The 18,598-nt window shown below is 42.9% G+C and overlaps 1 protein-coding gene across 1 annotated transcript in view; it reads right to left on the reverse strand.

The window, feature by feature from the left end:
• Positions 1-18,598, reverse strand: part of LOC134872703 (roundabout homolog 2-like) — a 91,985-nt gene that overhangs the window by 24,314 nt on the left and 49,073 nt on the right. Inside the window, 6 exon segments of the mRNA XM_063896113.1 lie at positions 396-561; positions 680-761; positions 3,545-3,750; positions 12,498-12,669; positions 14,029-14,153; positions 16,033-16,169. Of these exon segments, the coding sequence (XP_063752183.1) occupies positions 396-561; positions 680-761; positions 3,545-3,750; positions 12,498-12,669; positions 14,029-14,153; positions 16,033-16,169 (888 nt within the window).

Here is an 18,598-nt window from a genome sequence, read left to right on the forward strand (position 1 = left end):
GTGCTCCTAGAAATTAGGGCAAAGTCAAATTAATGACCTGCCTTACTCACTTATACAATGTAAATCTAAAACATTAATAAGAGTTACACTTGTGACACATGCCACTTTATCCACGTAGTCCTTTTACCCCTTCATTTAGTACACTATTTATGAAAATGGCACGTGAAAACTAGCTTTTTTTTACTTCTTTTCCAATTTTCAGCTTGAAGTGAGCTTCTATATGCCAAATACTAGCATTTGAATCTACATGCAAAAACATTTCTCTTGTAAAATGAAATGGGAACCATAGTGAATATCCAGAACCATATCATGAACCACCATGACTTGATTGACTGCTCCCAATACAAAGTTTGGGGTCACTAAATGTAGCTGCAGGCCATAGGTCATAGACATACCCGAAGGCCTCGATGACATAGGAGGACACTGGGGAGCCCGCCTCTGGCCCCGGTTCCCATGACAACGAGATACTGCTCTTGGTAACATCGGTGACCTCTGGCTTGGAGGGTGGCCCTGGGAGGGCGGTGGCGTTGTGAGACATGAAGTCTGAGAGGTCAGTGGAGTCTGACAAAGGACGGAAAGTAAAGAGACAAAATGAGTACCTGCAAATGCAAAGCATATCAAGCACTGCTTTGTATGCATAAATGTTAATGTCATATGAATAATTTCTTCTGAAGCAGACCTGTGACATCCAAGTATGCACTCCAGGATGTTTCTCCACTAGAGCTGGTGGCAACACAGGTGTACAACCCCAAATCAGACAGCTATGGAAGACGGATCATAATGTTATCAATAAGAGTAAAATCAAATGTATTCCATTACAATTACAAGTTACCTGTAAATAATATGTAATCGGTTACCTAATCTGAATATTAAATGCATAAGTAATGTAACCTGATGACTTTCCGATACTTTTGGATTTTCTCAATATCAAATGAAATGCAAATAAATACAAGAGAAAAGGAATATCAAATAGATATATATATTTTTTTTACTTATGTGTATTATGTACGACTACAGAACAATGTAACCTTTCAAAAATGTGTTCTCAGCTCAGAGGTTTTATTTATAGGAAGACCTGCCATTCATTAAGCATATTCAGGCAGTAGCCTATACACCAACAATGAAACACATGAGCCAATACTACAGTTTAAAAAAAAAGAACTCCAATCTGAGCTGACAGAAAACGTTTTAGTTTTATACCAATAGTTGAACTCACACACTCTATTTTATTGAGTTTGTAAGGGAAAACCATACAGCAAATTAAGGCTGAGTGACTGTAGATACACAATTAAAGTATTAGCCTACAGAACAGTACAGTTTACAAAGAAGAAATGAAATCTGAACTTTTTACAACATACACTATGTACTCTTGTTTTGTAATGCTGCTAGTAATCCCCAATTTTTAGAAATGTAATCTGTATATGTATTTTTTTTTATGTAAGGGAATACAGTCACCTTTTTTTTAACTGGATTACATTAAGCCATTACATGTAATCCATTACTTCCCAAGCCTGTGTACACTATGATACATTTAACAGTTTAACACAAACCAAATTCATTATTAAAACCAGAGAGTTAGCTGTGTGAATTTCATATAAGGTTTTCTCCAGAATACAGATTTTCTCCGAAGGTACTGTTTTTCGACTCTGCACACTTGCTGTGCTTGAGTGAATCCAATAGTCTTTGTAAGTCTGATCCCTGATGGTTTCTACAAGCTCTTACGTCACTATGGGCTTCTGAAGGAGCAACACAGCTAGTAGTACAGTAAAAATGCATTAACCTCCACTGGCCTGCATTTGGCTCGAGAACAGCCGGAGAGTGGATGAGGAAAATTTAACACCGGCCAATTAAAAAAAAAGAGCCCAGTAAGAGCCTACATTCATTTTCTTAATTGATTTTCCCCAATAATAGTCAACCCTTATTCCCAGAGGGATCAACATTATCATCACCAGTGCTGACACAGGGAATAAGAGATATGACAATCCATTTTTTTATTGCTGGTGGCGGAGGAGACACTCACAACTGTGCTATCTCTCAAGAGGGCAGAGGAGAGAGTGATACAGGAAGAGCACTTTGACACTGCGACAGGACACTGTATATTGCACTTCCTCCCTCATATTACCCCCTTTACACTCCGCTCACTCGTCCCTGTCCTTGAGTCCTTGAGTGTAACTGCTGCCTCAGAGATTCAGACTAAATAGCAACGTTTAACAACTGATGAAAATCAATACACGCTATTCATCTTTCAAAAGCAACCTGACTGCGCCTGTCCATTTGAATTACATTCAGTTGACATCAGCTGGCAGACGACATAATTTGTTTTTGGTCCTTCACATGCAATGGAAGAATGTGAAGTACAAACTTAAGATCTTCAAAGACTAATCTGTGTTTCAGTTTTTTATTGTTTTGGTGTCCTTCTTTTTTGTACGTGTTTTTATTGACAGTGACGTGAAAGCTAAGTATTCAAAATAATGAAACCCAGACATAGTATTTTGAGTTCTTCTTCAGAAAAAATATGTAAAAAAAGGGGAAATTGGTAGACTGTGTGATTATCTGAAGACACATAAATAAGAAAAAGTTACTGATATGGAAATAAAGAACTCAATGTTCATATCTGGTAACGATTCAGTCTTTATATTAATGAATCCTTGCTACCTAGAACAATCGGGAGTAAAACCTTTTGGGTGCAATTGCTTGTAACACTTCCAGTACAGCCAGAAGAATGCAAATGGATTAAATGTAGCACATGATTTAAAGGTCCCCTATTATGCAAAATGCACGTTTTGCTGTCTTTTATCCATAAATATGTGTCCCCGGTGTGTAAGGAGACTCACAAAGTGTCAGAAAATACAACCCTCTCTCTTTTCCTCCTTACCTACATTTCTAAAAATGGGGACGAGCTGATCCAGATTTGCTGCCGATATGATGTCATAACCGAAATGTGGGCTGGCTCTACATTGAACTCCTGGCAACGTCCTACCCACATGACACGTCCCAACCTATCGTTCGCAATATACAGTCGCGAGCTGAATCACCTCCGCAGTACCTCTGTGTGTCTGTGTTTTCAGCAGGAGGTCTGCAGGAGGGACTTGGAGTTGTATATATAATACATATAATGTCACTGTTGTAGCGGTAAACACTGAGAAGTGTTTTAGAAATAATGCTGGATGTGGTTTGGAACATAACATGGTATTTATTCACGGCAGCATTTAGCTGAGTATCTCCGTTAGAAACTTCTCTCTTCAGACAGAGAGCTGCATGCGCATGGCTACAACAGGTGATCTGTTTGGTATTTTGAGCAAAACTTCAGAGACATGTTTTGTATAGATATTGCCCTACAATATATTGTTGAAATATAGCATAATAAGAGACCTTTAAACTGATAAAAATAAACTGAATAAACCTTTCAAAATCTGAGGCACTATTCACCTTCCAAGAACATAGAGTATGCTTTAATTCTCTAAGGTATAACAGGCAGGCCACTATGCCACATAATGCTACATGCTAACTCCTATGCATGTCTTTGTAGTCCACTGTTACCTACCCTGGTATTCTGGATCTGAAGGCTCCCATGCTCCAGCAGCGAAAATCTCGGGTCCTTCCCAAGCAGACTGGCCCCATTCTTTCGCCAGGTGACTGTAGGCTCCGGGTCCCCTGAGGCCTGACACCTCAGTAGGGAAACACCGCCCACCGCCTGCGTTTGGTTTGATGGGCCTTGTCGGATGATGGGTGGAGGACGGTCCTTCAGGGCTAGGGATAATAATCAGGGGACAGGTGTTATTTCCCTTCGAACACACATTTTTAGCACTGCAATTTCGTGGTCACGATCTTTGCATGAGGCAATGACTCTAAATTGAAGAGTTAGATCTTGCCTGATTTGTTGGGAAGCAAAAATAACATGACCTTATCACTAGGTGTTAATTTGTGATGGTAATTGCATTAGTGACTGCAGGCGCTGCAAGGTGTTCAGGTTTAATCTGATGGATTTGTTGTGAGAGGAACTGACTGTTTTTTGAGGCTTTTCCACAGTTAGACAGTGTGCTCATGGCACTGCATCACACCTTTGAGCTTTAATTACTAGGTGAGGATTAACGATGCTTCACCCGTGGTGCTAATTACCATACCTTCTTTATAACACCCCTCAACACATTTGTGCCTGTCCTCTCGCTTCCCTCTCTGACTCATGGCTGTACCTCCTCCCCCCACAACACACGCAAACTAAACTAAAGTCTTAGCATGCCAAGCAGAACAACAATAGATCTCTTTTAAAGCTTTTTAAAGCAGGTTATATCATCCAGAAAACAGCCGCTGCACACTGCAACAGTAATTTCTGGAGTGTAGAAGCACTCACCAACTTGTAACTACCCCCCGCTTCCAATTTCCTCACTGCTGCTCTCCACTGTTATCAGGTCTGTCTCCATTTGTACAAGTGTTTACAGCAAAAAAGCCCTGCCTTATCTTTCATCACACCTCCTTCAGCACCAGGAGGAACTCGGCAACTCAAGCAGAATGGCAGAGAATTGAAGCATAACTAAAAGTGGTTACAGTAAGCAAAAACATGTGCAATGTTCAAGTGGTGGAGGAGGTTAAATAGTTTGCATTTAAGCAGTAATAATGGTGTCTTTGATCCGTGTTTTCTAAGATTTAACTAGTCAGTGAGTGTGCCCCGAGTATGACACGTATGCTTTACTATATTTGTCTGAAGTTTTTCTTGAAGAAATTCAGTTGAGCATAAAATTAGTCTTTGTAACAGCTTAAGACAGATTGTCTAGTATTGCCATCCATCCATCTCCATCCATCTTCTCTCGCTTTTCCGTCGGGGTCGCGGAGGTAACAGCTCCTTCAGAGAGCCCCAAACTTTCCTTTCCCTGGCCACATCAACCAGTTCTGACTGGGGGATTCCAAGACGCTCCCAGGCCAGCGAAGAGATATAATCCCTCCACCTGGTCCTAGGTCTACCCCTCGGTCTCTTCCCAGCTGGACGTGCCTGGAACACCTCCCTAGGGAGGCGCCCAGATGGCATCCTCACTAGGTGTCCAAACCACCTCAACTGGCTCCTTTCAACGCGAAGGAGCAGCTGTTCTACTCCGAGTCCCTCCCGGATGACTGAACTCACCTTATCCCTAAGGGAGATGCCAGCCACCCTGCAGAGAAATCCCATTTTGGCCGCTTGTATCCGCAATTTCGTTCTTTCGGTCATGACCCATCCTTCATGACCATAGGTGAGGGTAGGAACGAAAATGGCCCAGTAGACACAGAGCTTTGCCTTCTGGCTCAGCTCTCTTTTCGTTACAACGGTGCGGTAAAGCAACTGCAGTACCGCTCCCGCTGCTCCAATTCTCCGGCCAATCTCACGCTCAATTGTTCCCTCACTCGAGAACAAGACCCCGAGATACTTGAACTCCTTCACTTGGGGTAAGGCTTCATTCCCTACCTGGAGTGGACAGTCCATCGATTTCCTGCTGAGAACCATGGCCTCAGATTTGGAGGTGCTGATCTTCATCCCAGCCGCTTCACACTCGGCCGCGAACCGATCCAGTGAGTGCTGAAGGTCACAGACCGATGAAGCCATTAGCACCACATCATCTGCAAAAAGCAGTGGTGCAATCCTTAGCCCACCAAACTGCGACCCCCTCCCCCACGACTACGCCTAGAAATCCTGTCCATGTATATCACAAACAGGATTGGTGACAAAGCGCAGCCCTGGCGGAGGCCAACCCTCACCAGAAATCGGTCCGACGTGCTACCGAGGACCCGGACACTGCTCTCGCTTTGAGAGTACAGAGATTGGATGGCCCTGAGTAGAGACCCCCTCACCCCATACTCCCGCAGCACCTCCCACAGTATCTCCCTGGGAACCTGGTCATACGCCTTCTTCAAATCCACAAAGCACATGTAGACCGGATGAGCGTACTCCCAGGCCCCCTCCAGGATCCTTGCGAGAGTGAAAAGCTGGTCCGTCGTTCCACGACCAGGACAAAATCCGCATTGTTGCTCTTCAATCTGAGGTTCGACAATCGGCCGGACCCTCCTTTCCAGCACCTTAGAGTAAACTTTCCCGGGGAGGCTGAGTAATGTGATGCCTCTGTAATTGGCACACACCCTCTGATCCCCCTTTTTAAAAAGAGGAACCACCACCCCCGGTCTGCCACTCCTTCGGTACTGTTTCCGACTTCCACGCAATGTTGATGAGACGTGTCAACCATGACAGTCCCTCAACACCCAGAGCCTTCAGCATTTCTGGCCGGATCTCATCCACCCCCGGGGCTTTGCCACTGTGGAGCTGTTTAACTACCTCAGTGACTTCCCCCGTGAGATTGGAATTGATCCCACTTCATACTCCAGCTCCGCCTCTAACATAGATGGCGGAGTTGTCGGATTCAGGAGTTCCTCAAAGTGTTCCTTCCACCGCCCTAACACACTATCAGTCGAGGTCAACAGCGTCCCATCCTTACTGTACACAGCTTGGATGGTTCCCTGCTTCCCCCTCCTAAGGAGTCGGACGGTTTTCCAGAACAACTTTGGTGCCGACCGAAAGTCCTTCTCCATGGCTTCTCCGAACTTCTCCCACACCCGCTGCTTTGCCTCGGCCACGGCTGAGGCTGCTGCCCTTCGGGCCTGTCGATACCTTGCAACTGCAAGGTATCGACAACTGGATAACATATCCCGGAAGACCTCCTTCTTCAGTCGGACGGCTTCCCTGACCACCGGTGTCCACCAGGAGGTTCGAGGGTTACCGCCCCTTGAGGCACCTAAAACCTTGAGACCACAGCTCCCCGCCGCAGCTTCGGCAATGGAGGCTTTGAACACCGCCCACTCTGGTTCAATGTACCTAGCCTCCACACGGATGCCTGAAAAGCTCCGCCGGAGGTGTGAGTTGAAGGCCTCCTGGACTTGGGACTCCTCCAGACGTTCCCAGTTCACCCGCACTACACGTTTGGGCTTACCAGGTCTGTCCAGGCTGTCCACTCGACCCAACTCACCACCAGATGGTGATCAGTTGACAACTCCGCCCCTCTCTTCACCCGAGTGTCCCAAACATGCGGCCTCAGGTCCGATGATACGATAACAAAATCGATCATGGACCTTCTGCCTAGAGTGCTCTGGTACCACGTACACTTATGAGCATCCTTATGTTCGAACATGGTGTTTGTTATGGCCAATCCATGACCAGCACAGAAGTCCAGTAACAAACCACCACTCCTACTGTGCAAGCTATATTATTTTCCCCAAGCGATAAGACAGCCAACAACAACATATTGCTGTTCTTACTTTAGCTGTAGTCCAGTAAGAAATGCAATCATACACTCCAAGGCTTTTGTGACAAAACTAATAACAAAATGTTGCTGTTTGAGATTGTGTATCACTTGTGACTACCAGAGGCTCCTTGGACTATGAAATAGACTGAATTGTTTTACAGGGGCCCTATTATGCTCTTGTAGTAATATAGGTTTCTGTGCATGTAAATGGTCTGCAAAGGCTAAAATCCCAAAGCTCCCTCCAAAGGGAGTTTCTCTTCCACACAACCCCCCCAAACCCCCCCCCCCCCCCCCCCCCAAGCGTGAAATGCCTAAATCAGAATCCATTGTTTTCTTCCGTAAAATAAAGACATGACTTTCTTACACCCTGTAACACGCACTTCTTTTGGCCAGCGCTCGAACACATTACACGTAATAAAAAAAGGGGCAGGAACTCTCATAGCGGCTAACCAATCACATCAGGGCTGGCCGGCTAATCAATATAAAAATAAAGCACTTTTTGAACATAAAAGCATGAAAACATGTCACAGTAGAGGCACAAAATATGAATATGAACTTGAAAATGAAGATAATGGGGCCTCTTTAAATTTGGTTTGCAGATAAATGGTGTACTTGGTAAATCACTAAGAAGTAAGGCCTAGGTGAAAAGGGCCTTAAACCTTCACTTTTCCTCAAGCAGGAGGCAACTCCATTCTTTAAAAAAAAGTCTGATCGGCACCGATGACGATTTTCAGGTCTTCTTCAATACAGCATGGTTTTAATTTAGTAAATGACAGTCCTTTTCGGAGTAGACCAGACCCAGTGCACTTATACCTTGTGGTTGACGACTTGCTAACACTGTATTGTCTGACTTGGGTGTTGTCCGTGTCTATGAAAGCTAAAACCAGTAAGGAGACATCCAAAAGGCCAAATTAGAGTCTTCAAATGTCTCCACAAACCAATGGTTATATCACGTCAACAACGCCCATTTCTTTTGTAAAATCTTTGGTCGTTTGTATGCTGAGTTTAGGATGATCAATAAAACATGATGAGTATCAAATCAAACTCCTACAACCACCACAATGTCCCTGTGGGAACCAAGAGTAGAGTCGAGAGGTGATTCTCGAAGTCCTTGTCTGTATGCTTTGATAAAGCATTACACCGTTAGCTACTTACGCCTCGAGAAATCCTCAGTGTCTGTAGGAATTGGACGGACAGCAATACTACCAGGGTGCGATTTGACAAAAAAACAGAGGGGGGGATGTTTTTTATTTTTTATTCATAGACAAGAACATTGGACTTTTAACTTGCATAGGGAGAAAAAAACGCAAAAGGTAGGCTATATATATACACCTGTTCACTAAATAATTCACTAAAATAGCAAAACGTGCTGTCAACAATTCAGGGACAGGTCTGGAAAACTAGACTAGGTAAACAGTCGGCTCTGGTGACAAATTTGTGGTAGCTTTTTCGGTTTTCCTGTCGGGGCATTGTCTGCAGCATTTCGGCCCTCTTTTATCCACAATTCTGCAAATGTGTGCGCAGGAAAGGATGCCACCTCTGGACCATTGACACCAATGAACAGTAGGCCAATCAAAGTGGAGACGTGCATTCTGTTTCGTTCTTCCGTGAGGATGTGGTTCATCGCACTAAAGCCACGCTCGCACTCAGCCGTTGACACAGGGAGCGTGGAGACAGCGATGAGCACTTTTTTCAAAGTCTCCCCAGTGACACCATTGCACTTCAGTTCATGAAATTCTTTGAGGAGTGTGGGCATATTTGTGTCTGCTATAGCAAGGCTTTTATGAATGGTCAGAAGTTTGTCATCCCCATAAAGCAACCGTTCATCTTCATCGGAGGGCCAATTTGAGGGGTTCAGCGCAGCCGCCGCAGAAAAAATGCCGTTGTCATCGAGCCTGCTCTGGATGTTATCGGCCAAGGAGATGAAAAAACGCTCACGAAAGGTCTCTGCCTTCCGCTGTTCTCCGTCACTCGGCTGAGACACATTAACCCCCTTAAATGTTTGCTTACTGCCCAATTCCTCCTTCAGACATCGTATGTTCACTCCATCGGCATTCATCATAGCCCTCAGTGTCCGCACGGCAACGCCCACCTCAGCAGTAGCGGTGATTGCTGTGGCATCTCGTCTCTGAAGAAAGAGGGACAGGGCCTGCATCGTTTCGAGCGCGTCTTTTACGAATGCCATCTCCACCACGAAAAGCCACTGAGTCATCTTAGCATGCATTCCCTTACATTTGGCCCTGTCTTTGGTTGATCATGATGTGTCTTCGGCCAGTGACGCGAAGAGTTTGACCAGGGCTGGATAGCTTTGCCAAAGAGCCGTCACAGATGTGCAAGACGAGGATAGCCAGCGCACGTCAAACACCCTTCCTATCCTGCGAGCTTGCATCTCCAAATTGGAAGCGACAAGCTCTAGCTCTCGCATGTTCTTTGGACTTTGAGAGAAGAAGGCGTACAGGGAGTCAGTGAACATCTGGAAATGACTTGCATCTGTAATTTGTTTGACAGTGTCATGGACGGCAAGTTCTAGTTTGTGATTCATGCAGTGAATGACAATCAGGTTGGGGTTAATCTCCTCACGTAGGAGTGTGGCGACCCCCTTGTATCGGCCCAACATAGCGGCGGCCCCATCCGTCGCGAACCCAATTAGTCGGGAGCGCAACATGTCTTTTGAGATACCCTGCTTCTCAAGGCACTGAAGCACAGTGTCACGGATCGCCGATCCAGTGCACGACTGCAACTCAGCAAGTTGGAAGAAGAAATTGCAACACTCCCCTTCAAATGGAATTCTAATGTAAATGATCAGACATGTTTTATTTGAAACTGTTGTGCTCTCATCAATGAGAATGCTGAACTTGTCGGGTGAGCTTTTAAGGAAGTCCACCAGACGCACTGTCATTTTCTCTGCAATAAACATCAGCATATTCCGACATGCCTTGTCAGAATGCAGCATGTTACCGAGGTTAACATCGTTGAGTTGTTGCAGTTCAACCAGGTGAGGCTGCATTTTGAATGACAGGTCAGTGTAGCAGATCATGTAAGCTGTGCGAATGCAGTACTCTGTGGTTTTTAAACTATGCTCATGATGCTTTCACCACAGAGCTGCACTGTTCTCATTTGCCTTTTCAATTGCGGCGTCTTGTCTTTTTTGTACAATTTCAATACATTTGATATGGCTTTGACATTTTCCGTGCTTGCTGATTTTGTCATATTTTTGTCGTTTTGGCTTTTATGCCTTTAATGAAGGCAGAGTCTATATGAAGCCTTTCCTGTGTGTGTGGGCCTAAATCCCTGACGTCGGAACAAGCTTGGCACTTGACTGACCCGTCTGTGCTGACAGCTAGCCACTCACGACCCTCTCTCCATTTAGCAAAGCGCCCCGGCTCAATGCACCCTCCTACCACATGCGTTTCAGAGTCGCTAGCAACATCGGCGTTTCTTTCATCAAGTGGCTGGGAATCGTCCTGCAGGCCTACATGAACGCCAACCTCCAGCGAATTTCTTGCGCTATCACTCTCAGGTGTTAATTTCGTTGTTTTATTATTTGGTCCCGTAAAGTAGGACGATATGCTGCTCTGAACGCGTTTCATGTTTGCATCAGCGCTGTTTTTCCTGCAAAGTTCCCGCACTAAAATGTTACAATGTTTTTGTTTTCGATGACGTTCCGAAATATGCGCAGTCTGCCAGAAGGCTGCTGAATAGCCTACTCTGATGTAAAGACACTGAAGATCGTTAGATTTCAAGAGTTTAAGTAGTCTAGCAGTTAAGTTGCATTCATCGCTATCAAGGGGGGGAAATCCTTGTCCCCACCGGAGATAAAAATAATTTAGCAGAGGTAGGGATAGGAAAACCAGAGGGGGGGAAATCCTCACCATCCCCCCCTACAAATCGCACCCTGAATACTACACACAAAATCCATCTTATCAAATATGTACCACCTGTAGGCTTGGAATATAGCTTTGGAAAGAGCATAGCTTGCTCATAAACTTGTAGAGAAGCAGCCGTGGTCAGAAGAAGGTCAAAGATGACCCAGTTCATATTTATAATATATTTTCAAACCTCTTCTGTTGCATCTTAATGATTCTTCAGTGTGCTCAGGGTCCAAACTACTTAGCGCTAAACATGCCTAAATACAATGCCTTGATTTCAATCCTCGATGAGCTTGCAAGCTATGCAATGGTGTGTGAGCATAAGACTGCACGCTGGAAACTTCAAGGGAAGCTTCCAGAACTCCATTTGGTATTGCGGCACTTCTTTGTTTAAAGCCATCCATCAACTCTCCGTTCCCTCATGCTCTGCATCACGTTTTGATATTGATCCATCTCCTCTGAGTGACAGAACACCAGTCATTTCCTCTCCAAAAAACACTTCAACAGATGTTAATTTAATAATGTGTGGGAGAAAAAGCCAAGAAACAAATGGAGAAAAGGGCATAAATAGCTCCCAGCCGGCAGCAGCACAGCACTTAATGCTGACATGAATGCTTTGTCAAAAAGGAGGAAAAAAAGTAAAGTGTCTCTCCATCAAGAGGACAGCTTTACTTTAGACAGTTTCAGTCTTTTTAGACTATTTATATTTACCAAAGTGAGGTGTTAATGTAACAGATGATGGGTGACTGGCTTTTAGAACATATAGATGCATCACTGCCAATCTGAGTGTGCGCTAAAAACAACTTTTGATTTACTGAGTGTTTGTTGGGCCTGGAAAATGCTGACGACTTACGTGTGTTTTTATAAAAGTCCAACATGCAACAGAAGAGAAATATAGAATACTATTGACACAGCCATTAAAATAAACCGTGTGTTAGTACTCATTTACTCGTGTTTTGCTCAGCATACATTATGAATAAAGTCATCCTAATAACATGACATTGGCTATTTAGGGCATTTGTTATTACAAACTTACACTTCTATACTAAGGAAATCATTACAGAAAGAAGTCACTGCCACCTATAATGAGAAGCCCCTCTAGATGACACCACGTGGGGAAAAGTAATGGTTCAATTCCAGTAAAATTACCTGTGTATTGAGCCATGCAATATTGTTTTGTACCCACTAATGCGGCATATGTGCTTCCTCGATGCATACAGTCATTAACATAACAAGGCGTAACAAAATGACGTACATTTAAAATGTTTAGACATAATTCTTATTGCCACATGTTGTTGCTGGTAAATCCGCTACTGTAACCAAAGAAAAAGTAGCTCTAGTCTGTGTGTGTGTGTGTGTCCAGCCTTACCGTCTGCTACCTCAAGCTGAGCCTTGGCCATGATGCTGCCTGCTACAGTGAGGGCCTGGCAGATATAATACCCTGCGTCAGAGCGTTGCACAGAGGAAATGGTCAACTCTCCAGTCATGGACACAGAAACACGGCTTTCTCCCTGTGTTGGCTGGTTGGGAAACAGAAGATCCTACAGGGAGAAAAAATGGGAAGCAAAATAAAGAAAATGGGCTGGCATATTTGCTTGGTGGTCCAAAGGTATAAAATCCATGAACACCCATCCTCTTTCTGAGTGGCACGCACATTTTCCATCTGCCTCTGGTTTTAACACTATCATTGCCTTTAGCCTTAGTAGATGAAATAATCTTTGTGTCAAATCTCAGACGATTTTTTGTTTAAAATAACATTTGACCCAAATAAACATGAGATCTTTTAGCAGATGACACCTATATATCTTTCTCAGACTTCTGGCTAGTCTGAATCAGAGTGAAATTAATACTCCATTTTGCTATTTATTCTGGCTTGGTCTCACAGAGCTCAAAGAAAAGCTGAATGCAAAAAAATCAATTGCTGAAGGGTGTATGAAATACTAGTGCTGCAGAAGTTTTTGTTGGTCAGAAATGTTGTGCTAAGGAATGTTAAATAGGTAAATAAAAGCACAGAAAAAAACGCAACTGAGCAATATGGAGTTGAACGTGAGGATCAATTGTATGGCACTGAGCATTTTAAGAAGGTATTAGAATAAACATCCTTGGTTCGGTCTTCAAAATTGTATTGATCCACCATTTCCAAGGAATACAGGCTGCATTAGAAAAATGTCTTTTGGTTAACTTCCAAAATGAAGGGTGGGGTTAGGGTTAAGGTTGAACTTAATGTTGGCTTGCAATGAGGCCATAAACTCAGAAGTCATTTAGAGGTCCTAAATAATCATTAAAACTATATCAAGAGTTGATTGTCGAAGCATTTGATTCGTGAAGAAAACATATGTTAACTTTCATATTTATCTAGCACAACTGACTTTAAAGAAATCACTTAATTAAGAAAAACAAATGTGCTTACTTTTTGAAACAATTGTGTGAAATTCAGCTAGAAAAGTGGGTCAATGTCTCTTTCCTTTTAGGTCTGAATTGCATTTTAGAGTGAAAATCCTGCTTTAATAACCTGCAGTCATAGTCATGAAATTGAGGCATCAGCATTGTCCGTTTCTGCACCCCAAGCAGACAAGCTGATGGGCAGGAAAGGACATTAGCCTGCTTTCATTATGTCTAATGACTCTAATGCTTCACATGACATTGTTACTTGCTAAGTGAATTTGTCGGTCAGACTGGTGTAGATTGGTGATAAATGACCACTTCATTATCTGTATATGGAAAATTACCACATTGCGCTGTCCCCTGATATGATCCTTTTAGTCTTGCCATTTTTTTATATATTAGATTCTTTACACTGGTTGCTGCTGCATAATTTATGCCTGTAAGCAAGGTGTGCCTGAAAGACAAATTCTCCATCATCAATATATGTCATTTTTTTTCCAAATCAGCATCCTCACCTGGCTACCCTCTCGTTGCCAGAAGACAGTGGGTTGAGGTTTGCCCCTGGTTTCGCAAGGAAATATAGCGGTTCGTCCCTGCGCCACAATCTGGTCCCGGGGTCGCACCACAAACTGGGGCGCCTCTGAAGTTAAAGGTAGAATAAACAATGACACATAGCAACACATACTTCAAATCAGAGTAAAGAAAAAAGCTTGGACTGACGATCCAGCTGCAATCTAAATGGGTCATGCATTTGTTATTACTTCACAAAACTATTTCTTGACTACGCCAATCGTACAAACCATTCATCCAGCTGCCAGGACATTAGAATGAATGATATCAACTTATTAGCAAGTAGCCTTCTCAATTCCAGTTTTTAAATTAGGGCATATCAATCATACTGAATCTGGACCCCTTGAAAGAAAGTGAGGTGGTACATCCATTGGACGTCACGGGTTGATAGAGCCAATGTAGATGTGCGTGTCCGATATAAGTTGGATGAAAGTGTCCGTGGAATGCCACAACAGTCCATGCATACATGTGTGTGATCAAAGAGAGAAAGAGAGCAATGCATGCACAATGGGATCAGCTCTTACTTACCGACGGGGCGAGCTGATGACACAACAATGGTGTGGGTGAGATTAACACAGAGAGAAGGACAGCAGAAAAGTAGACCAGAGGGACAGAAAAAAAAGAATGAAAATCAGAAATGAATGAGATGGAGTTGGGTTTCCATCCATGAAATTCACGAGGGGGGGGGGGAGGGTGGAGCTCAGTCACCGAAAGCAGGTGATGGCATGGGCCTCAGGGGCAAATGGAAATGGCACCTTGGCAACGTTAGGGGGGAAGGGTGAAGCCATTGCCAACAACGACTGAACAATTTACCCGGAGCACTTATGTTGCAAGAATAGCACATTCACACAGTTGACACATATCATGTAAATGAAGCAAACCTTTCACATGGCAGACTTTGATTAAACGCAAATTATACATATCTATCTCCTCTCTACATTCACTTAGAGAGAGCTTAAACAGATTGTGACAATTAAATCGACACAAAAACCTTAAGGGATGCATTTGATTTGGTCTATTTCTTTGAGATGTAATAGTTCCTTTAATCTTACATTTCTCATGTCTTTCTGAAAATATACGGTCTAGTGTATACTGTCTTAAAGCAGCAATTTATTTCTAAATATATTTAACCCAAGCACAAATATCGCTTGGTTTCTCTTGCCAAACCCGGTTCTGCCAAGCTGTAATTTCTCAAAATGTGCCTTTTTTTCAGTGGAAAAGCATAGTTTCCCAAAACTGCTTCCATGATGCCGGCTCCGCAAGGGCTTTGTGAGAAACTGTGCTACCTTATGTAGGGTCTGTCCTGATATTTTGGGGTACGATCCTAGCTGTTACTGGATCTTTTCAGGCAATAAAACAATTCATGCATGAATGAGAATCCAATTTATAAAATATAAAGTAATAAAGAAGGTATGAAATGTTATGAGAACTGCAATGTAATGTGTAAATGATGATGTGTAATGTACTTATCCAAGAATTGTTTAGGTTTCAGTTGCAAGTGAAGTGTTGCATATCTCAAATTATATGAACATTTATTTTTCATGTACTCCAGATTTATGCAAGTGGCACAAAGCAGTGATTTGCCAAATAGCAATATATTTTTATTATTACAATATCAACCTTTTATTATGAAATAGCTTTCCCCGCATTGATAAATATGGAGCGAGGGGGTTGTATTGAGGATAAGCCCCCCTGGAGAAGTTATAACAGTTCACTTAAATGCTGGTTAGATTGTTCATATCTGGAGCCTGGCTGGAGATCTGGAGCAATCAGCGACGCTATATGAAAGAAAAGCTGAGGCCAGGCCCAGAGTTTCAGCAGGGGGGCAATACCGCTCGTGAAGTGGGCAATAAATGACTGATAGTTCTGCGGGCTGCTTTGGGAGACACAAAAATATAAGGGATGGGTTATGAGCTTTGCTTCGAGAGAGTCCAAAAGCAGTTACCAACCTCTGATAGTCAGGTAGGCAGAGGCCTCCACTTTACCAACACGGTTCTCTGCCAGGCAGGTGAACGTGCCCTGATCACTGACGGATGCTTTCTTTATCTTCAGCAGGAGGTCTTCCTTTTCATATCGGATGTCGTACCTGGAGACAGTGACATGAAGTCAAGTGACGCCTCAGATTGATTTTCCAACGAGGGAAGATCAGTGACAATTACGCTCATCAAAACGCCCATTCCCATAAAGTAAATACAAACACAGCAATTGAATCAAGGTTGCGTTTACTTGTGTGATGTTTAAGATTGGAAGCTTTTGTAGGTACCGTCATCTTTTGATAAACTGAACAGACTTTCTGAACAATTACGACTCCCTGCTGCACACTCTCTGCTATAAAAGCAGAAAAAAGGGCTGGGCAATTATGCTGAGATGAAGGCAAGGCAAAATGAAAGGTGCTTTCAGCTGGAACCCTGACTGTTCCACTATTTCAATATTTATAGAGACGAGCCTCCTACTGGGGTGTGGGCTGTGCAGTGGGCTACATTGTGTGTGGAAGAGAGCAAGCAAAATAGAGGAAAGGGGGGAGAGAGATAGACAAACAGTCTGAGAGTAAGGGAGTGGCCCAGTCTGACAAACTGAATTTGATGAATGAGCCGAGCAGTAAGAAATGACTAATTCATAGATATATTCCATGCATCAGTGTGCATCTGCCGGTGCAGCATACTGCAAGGCAGCAGTAGCGCAGTTAGAGTGAGAGAAACATCTCAGCCACCAGAGTTTAGATAAGCGCCTTAGAGGGGCTACAGACACAGAGAGCAGAAGAGCAAGGAGTCAGGCTCTCCCTCTCTGGGGTCCCTTTTGGCGTGAGAGATCCTGTGAAATTGTCTAGCCAGCCATACTGATTCAGAGACGGGAGACAAGTCAGGCAGAGAAATGGCACAAGGGGTGAGAAAAAGTCACATTTTGAAATAGATGTTTCAGAGGGTGTGGGCAGAATATCGATGGGGGAGTTGTTTGGTCTGTCCAGAGTGTCTGGAGGACTCCATTCACAGCACATCCCTGACCCAGATACAGCCCTCCCAGGAGAGTGACGGGTTAACAGAAAAAGAATGAAAGAAGTGGAAGGAGGGAAGTGAGGCGAGGCAGGTCTGAAAGTAGGACATGTTTCTGGAGTCAAGAGGTACTGAGGTAGAGGGCACAACACAGGTGGGCATACAGGGAGATGGGCGTTATTATGCTCTACCTCACAATTTATTCTGACAGAAGAATGTATTTGTATGCTTAGGTAGAGGTGCAACTATTACATGATTAACAAAACAAAAAAAAGGGGGAAAAACTTGATATTCAATACAGATGCTTTTTAAACCCCTTATTATGGATTTGTTTTTGCTTTTCTCAGTTGTTACATCATATTTGACTTAATATCTTTGAGTTCCAGATTCACAAAACACATACTTTAAAGAGATCCTTGGAGCTTGAGTCATTGGGTTAGACATTATTCACTTTTTGTGACATTTTATAGTCCAAGCATGCAATCAAACAAATAGGTGACAGATACATATGATACATAAAATTATAAATTGTAATTACAAGGTAACAATGGCTTGAACCAGGAAATAAGATTCACCCTTTTCTTTGTGGATGATATTTTAAGTAGCCCTCTTAAAATAAACATCTATTTGGTCACAAGGTTATCAGCATCACATGGGCTCCACGTTAACTTAATTTTATCTGCCAGCTGAAATTCTTGCGTTGATTTACTTGATGCTTGATTTACTAAATATCTATTCTAGTAGTAACTGAATACATATCCAAGAACATATTAGTTAATTATATACACACATGGTTAATTATATAAACATAATTAGTTTTAGCTGACAAATTTCCATCAATCAAACGCAGGAGAACGGTTCCGAGCGATGAATGAACCAGTCAAGCACATTATAAGACCATATGGAAATGCACTGCTATAGTATTATACCCTGTACAAGGTCTGATTTAATGCGAAATTAAATTACGCATCTTAATTAGGGTTCTTAAAATTAGACAAGGTTTATCCAGGTAATTTATACATAATAGGATTTACAGTATGTCTATAAGGAGTTTGCATAGCTACAAAGCGAATTATAAAGGACTCTGTTGACACTTTTTCCAATGTTGTGTCTGAAATTCATTTCGTCCAGCTTGTACATCATTTTGCAGTAAAAATAATGTAATTGTTTTTTAAAGATATTGTTCATTCCTTTATAACACGGAGGAAAAATGGTCTTAAACTAGTTCTTAAATCTAGCGTAGGAAGGGAAAAAAAGGCCCTGATGGATGGCCAGATTGCATAAGGAGACAAACTGTAATTAAAAGTGTAAAGCGCTGAGCAGTACAAATTAAAGCCCACATGACAGGCTAATAATGACTTAAAAAAATAAGTGCTCTAATGGGATTGCGAGGCAATTAACATGCGCTCATGATGTGGGTACACGATGGTGAACCAAACCACACGCTTTTAAATATGACGCAATTAAATACAACACAGAAATCAACACTGAAATCACATTATACACTTCATCTAGGTACTTTTCC

Source organism: Eleginops maclovinus, chromosome 11 (assembly GCF_036324505.1).
Source record: "Eleginops maclovinus isolate JMC-PN-2008 ecotype Puerto Natales chromosome 11, JC_Emac_rtc_rv5, whole genome shotgun sequence".
Taxonomy (NCBI): Eukaryota; Metazoa; Chordata; class Actinopteri; order Perciformes; family Eleginopidae; genus Eleginops; species Eleginops maclovinus.